The sequence below is a fragment of the Carcharodon carcharias genome, chromosome 19 (assembly GCF_017639515.1).
Source record: "Carcharodon carcharias isolate sCarCar2 chromosome 19, sCarCar2.pri, whole genome shotgun sequence".
Lineage (NCBI taxonomy): Eukaryota > Metazoa > Chordata > Chondrichthyes > Lamniformes > Lamnidae > Carcharodon > Carcharodon carcharias.
In genome coordinates this window covers 110,635,260-110,641,257 of record NC_054485.1, presented here as the reverse complement: position 1 = coordinate 110,641,257, position 5,998 = coordinate 110,635,260, and the positions used below count along the sequence as shown (strand labels likewise).

Below are 5,998 nucleotides of genomic sequence, written 5' to 3'. Positions count from 1 at the left end.
AAAGCCACACGTTCAACGGGTATGGAACAAACAAATAAACTTTACAAGTTCAGAAAGATAAAACGATTTAAAATATCCATTTCGTAGTCTAACAGGTCAGGGTATCAGGTACAGGTGAATTAACAGGCGAATTATGGTCAGGCACACCACATTATTCAATAAATGACAGAGGCAGCCAAAACTGATTCCATGCATTTCTCAGCAACCCACCCAGATATTTCTCAAATTGTGAACAACAAATCTCACTGAAACCTTGTCTTTCCCACAAGTGTTTCCAAATCCACATCTGAAGATCTGCTTTGCAATTCTCTCCAAGAAGTCGCTCCAACTCGGACGGCTTCAATGGCCTACCTTGCAGGGTTTCAATCTCACCTTCTGAGGTTATTTCCTCATACATTCCCAAGTACGCTCAAACACTAGCTCACGAACATCATTTCAGCTCTTTGGTCATGCCTAGTACCCTATCGTCCAAAGGAGTACTTCTGCCCCACTGGCCCACAGCAGAGAGTCACCAACCTTCGGCTGCCTTCATGGATCTTCCAGGGTACAATTAGACCAACCGTCATCTTATTGAATAGCGAAGCAAGCATGATAGGCCGAGAATCCTGCTTCCGCTCCTAGTTCGTATGTTTGTATGTTAAGTGTGAGCCTGCATGAATGCAAGTTCTTTCTCTTTCTAGTCCGGTGAGATTAGGTCTTCTGCATCATCCAAACAGTCATTGTTAGCCAAAGTGAAACAGTGTATAAAAACAAAAAAACTGCGGATGCTGGAAATCCAAAACAAAAACAGAATTACCTGGAAAAACTCAGCAGGTCTGGCAGCATCGGCGGAGAAGAAAAGAGTTGACGTTTCGAGTCCTCATGACCCTTCGACAGAACTAGTTCTGTCGAAGGGTCATGAGGACTCGAAACGTCAACTCTTTTCTTCTCCGCCGATGCTGCCAGACCTGCTGAGTTTTTCCAGGTAATTCTGTGAAACAGTGTATGTCAACCTCCAAGTCACACACCATTCTAACATGGAAATATCACACCGTTCCTTCCCTGCCTCTGGGTCAGAATCCTGGAAATCCCTTCCTAACAGCACAGTGGGTACACCTACTCCATATGGACTGCAGCTGCTTAAGATGGCTTGACACAAGCACTTTCTCAGGGGCGATTGGGTATGGTAATAAATAATACATTCCTAGCAATGTGCATCTCACATGCACAAACAGTAGAAAACGTGAAAGTACCATAGGATACCCTCAATAATCAAGACTAACCATGTCTGGTATTGACTGCTGTCTAATCTTGTGATTTCCAATGCAAATATGTGCCCGACAGGCTCATGCAGCCATCCCTGCCATCAGCAGCCACAAGTTCTAATCATATTTTGTCTGGAATTTAATAATACACCCCAATGAGTTTTGCAGCAGTGTACTGAAGCAAAATTAAACATCCAGCCACCTAAGATGATATAATAGAAGATTGACAAAACCTTGGGGTTATAAAATTATGGTCATAAAGGAGAAAGCTGGAGACCTGTACGGAGGTAATTTCAGAGATTGGGGCTTAGGATGCTGAAGTAGCAGCCACCAATATTAGAGCAATTAAGATCACAAAGGCTTAAGAAAGGAGAATCAGAGGAGCTCAGTTATCTCAGATGGTTATGTGGCTGGAGGACATTGCTCATATAGGGAGAATCAAGGTAAAGGAGGCATTTGAAAACAAGTTTGAGATTTTTAAAATCGAGATGTCACCTGAGCAGGAGCCAATGTAGCTCAGTGAGCAGAGGAGTGGTAGGGGAACAGAACTTGATGAAAGACCAGACAGGAGCAAAGTTTTGAATCAGCTCAAGTTTTCAGCCTGTAAAATGTGGGATGTCAGCCAGGTTTGCAGTGGAGTAGTTAAGTCTAGAAGCAGCAAAGGCATGAATGAAGAAACCTGTCTCATGGACGAAGTTGGGACATGTTATGAATTAAGAAATAGGCCATACGAACATACCCAACACAAGCAGGAGGCCATCCAGGCCTTCGAGGCTGCTCCGCCATTCAATAACATCATGGCTCATCTTTAATTCAATGTGGAATGTCGAATTCCACATTCCCACTACGCCCCGATAACCTTTGGTTCCCTTGCCTAACTGAATCCATTGATCTCTGCCTTAAAAATATTCAGTGACACCGCCTCTACCGCCTTTAGAGGCATAGAGTTCCAAAGTCACAGTTCCAAAATCACACAACCCTCTGAGACAAAATTATTTCTCATCATCTCTGTACTAAAAGGGCAAGCCCTAATTTTAAAATAATGACCCCTAATTTTGGTCTCACCCACAAGAGGAAACGTCCTTTCCTTGTCAATACCATTCAGAATCTTATGTACTTCAATCAAATCAACCCTCACTCTCCAAACTCCAGTGGAAACTAGTCCAGACTGTCTGACCTTTCATCATAAGACAACCCGCTCGTTCCAGCTATCAATCGAGTAAACCACCTCTGAACGGCCTCCAACACATTTACATCCTTCCTTAAATTAGGCGACGGAAAATGCACAAAACATTCAACCTGTTCTCATCAATGCCCTGTATAACTGAAGTATAACATCCTTATTTTATGTTCAATTCCTTTTCATCATGAAGGATAGCATTCTGTTTCCCTTCTTAATTAATTGCTGTATCTGCATACTAACTTTGGGTGACTTGTGCACTAAAACACCCTGATTCCTCTGCACCTCAAAATTCACATCTTAGTGATAGGCAACATGTGGTCAGAGGTACATCTTGGGGTGACATTTGACATGAAGCTTGCAAACTGTCTGGTATAGTCTAACACAGTTGTCATGGAGAGGTCAAGGGGTTTCGGATGACAGCAGCTAGAGTTCCTAACTCTGGACAGATGCATTCCCATACATTTGAATACAAGATTTCTTGTCTCCAATGACACCCACACCCACCATCAGCCGTGCAACACTTCCATCCTCAGAGCCCATCATCTTCCCAGGGCAAAATGGAAAACAATAAGGATTCATGACTTGCTTCGAAATAGCCTTTAGCCCCAACTGCAATAAATTTCGAACAAACTTGCTCAAAGAAGATTAAAAAAAAGCTTTTCCAAATCTCTGTGTTTATTTTTCCTCCCACCTAATGCTTGCAGCAGTGTCCAGGAGATTTATCCTCAACGGCTGGAGACTCCCGGGCAATCCGGGAAGATTGGCAACCGCCTCATTGCTGCTGACCAACCATCTCCTCTTGGTTTTGTTCCTCCTTCCCGAATTCAGACAGACCCAACTGATCAGAATCTATTCCTCTTCCCCCCATCCTTTCCCTAATTCCCCCCGAAACACTGCCGAGTCCCTGGGGAAATTTCTCCCTCTTTCCAGCGGTTTCTTCCCCGGACTCGCTCCTTCCAGAAGATTCTACAACTCTCGGCGTCTCGCGGGCCCGCCGCGCTCTCATTGGCCGTCGCTTCAGAACCTTCTCCAACATTCGGCGGTGAGCTCACCAGACCGCGCGCTGATTGGTCTGGGTCGCCGTCAATCAGAGCATGGGTGCCGCCCTTTCGTCCGCTCTCAGACTATATAAAGGACAAGAACTGCAAACCAAAGTTAAAACATCGCCTGAGAGAAGAAATCGGTTGGAAGCTGCATTACTGCAAGTGGAAGATTTGACACCAGCAGCAAAGAGGGAATTTAATTAACTTTTATCAAGACAGAAGATGCCTGCAGCTAAGGGAACAGCCATTGGCATTGACCTGGGCACCACATACTCCTGTGTGGGGGTCTTCCAACATGGCAAGGTGGAGATCATCGCCAATGACCAGGGCAACCGCACCACCCCTAGCTATGTGGCTTTCAACGACACCGAGAGACTCATTGGAGATGCAGCCAAGAACCAGGTGGCTCTGAACCCACCCAACACCGTCTTTGATGCCAAGAGGCTCATCGGCAGGAAGTTTGATGACCCAGTGGTCCAGTCTGATATGAAGCACTGGCCCTTCCAGGTGGTGAATGATGCAGGAAAGCCCAAGGTAAAAGTCGAGTACAAGGGTGAGGATAAAACATTCTACCCTGAGGAAATCTCTTCCATGGTACTGACCAAGATGAAGGAGACGGCTGAAGCTTACCTGGGACACACCGTCACCAAAGCTGTTATCACGGTGCCGGCTTACTTCAATGATTCCCAGCGGCAGGCAACCAAAGATGCCGGTGTGATCGCTGGTCTCAATGTCCTCCGTGTCATCAATGAGCCAACAGCAGCTGCCATTGCCTACGGCCTAGACAAGAAGGGCAGAGGAGATCATAATGTTCTCATCTTTGACTTGGGAGGCGGAACATTTGACGTGTCTGTTCTCTCCATTGATGACGGTATCTTTGAAGTGAAATCGACATCGGGTGACACCCACTTGGGAGGAGAGGACTTTGATAATCGCATGGTCAATCACTTCATTGAGGAGTTCAAGCGTAAATACAAGAAGGACATCATTCAAAACAAGAGGGCAGTCAGGAGACTGAGGACAGCCTGTGAGAGAGCAAAGAGAACCCTATCTTCCAGCACCCAAGCCAGTATTGAGATTGACTCTCTGTTTGAAGGCATAGACTTTTACACCTCCATCACCAGGGCTCGGTTTGAGGAGCTAAATTCTGACCTGTTCAGAGGCACTCTGGAACCAGTGGAGAAAGCTCTGAGAGACGCCAAGCTGGACAAATCGCAGATCCATGATGTTGTCTTGGTCGGGGGCTCCACCCGCATCCCCAAGATCCAAAAACTGCTGCAAGAGTTCTTCAATGGCAAGGAGCTGAACAAGAGCATCAATCCTGATGAAGCTGTGGCCTATGGAGCGGCTGTTCAAGCGGCTATTCTAATGGGGGATAAGTCGGAGAATGTTCAGGATTTACTTCTCCTGGATGTCGCTGCCCTGTCTCTGGGTCTGGAGACAGCAGGAGGGGTGATGACTGCACTCATCAAGCGTAACACCACCATTCCCACCAAGCAGACTCAGATCTTCAGCACCTACACTGATAACCAGCCTGGTGTCCTTATTCAGGTGTATGAAGGAGAGAGAGCCATGACCAAGGACAACAATCTGCTGGGCAAATTTGAGTTGAGTGGCATCGCTCCTGGCCCTCGTGGGGTGCCACAGATCGAGGTCACCTTCGATATTGATGCCAACGGCATCCTCAATGTTTCTGCTGTTGACAAGAGCACAGGCAAAACAAACAAGATCACCATCAGCAATGACAAGGGAAGGCTGAGTAAGGAGGAAATTGAGAGGATGGTACAGGATGCAGAAAAGTACAAAACTGAGGATGAAGTCCAGCGGCAGAGGATCACAGCCAAGAACTCCCTGGAGTCCTACACCTTCAACATGAAGAGCGCAGTGGAGGATGAGAACGTGAGAAATAAGATCAGTGAGGCAGATAAGAACAAAATCATTGACCAGTGTAACCAGGCAATATTGTGGTTAGAGAACAATCAGATGGCAGAGAAGGAGGAGTTTGAGTACCAACTGAGTGAGCTGGAAAAACTCTGTAAACCCATCATTGCCAACCTGTACCAAGGAGGAGCAGCTGCAGCTGGAGGATCTTGCAGATCCCAGGCTGGAAATGCCACATCCACAGGACCGACTGTGGAGGAAGTGGATTAAAACACTGGAAAGAAGAAGGATGCACATTGGGAATCTAACACAGATCGTTGGACTCTTCCTCATTGAACACGAACATTTATTTTGTATTTCTGACTGACAGTGGAGGACTTTACTGGACTAGATGTTGCCAGGTCTACACTGACTGTAACAGAAGGTGTGATGACGGTGCTGCTCTGTAAACTCTCTTCAGCCTGTGGCTTAACTGATTGTTTTGATAAATTAATTTGTTGAATCCTATTGAAGAGGATCAGTGTAGTTGGCATCTAGTTATACTTGTTTTCTATGGAACTGTCCTTAATGTACAGGTTGAACTTTATTTGTACTTGTTCACAGCTGGACTGAATTTTTGTAATCAAATAAATGTCTTACTTACTGAA

General features: G+C 45.8%; 1 protein-coding gene across 1 annotated transcript; it reads left to right on the top strand.

Annotated features, from left to right (window-relative positions):
• The first annotated feature begins 3,585 nt into the window (after positions 1-3,585).
• LOC121291628 (heat shock 70 kDa protein 1A-like) lies at positions 3,586-5,998 on the top strand. Its single transcript, XM_041213082.1, has one exon. The coding sequence runs from the start codon at positions 3,693-3,695 to the stop codon at positions 5,619-5,621; it is 1,929 nt and encodes a 642-aa protein (XP_041069016.1). The 5' UTR covers positions 3,586-3,692; the 3' UTR covers positions 5,622-5,998.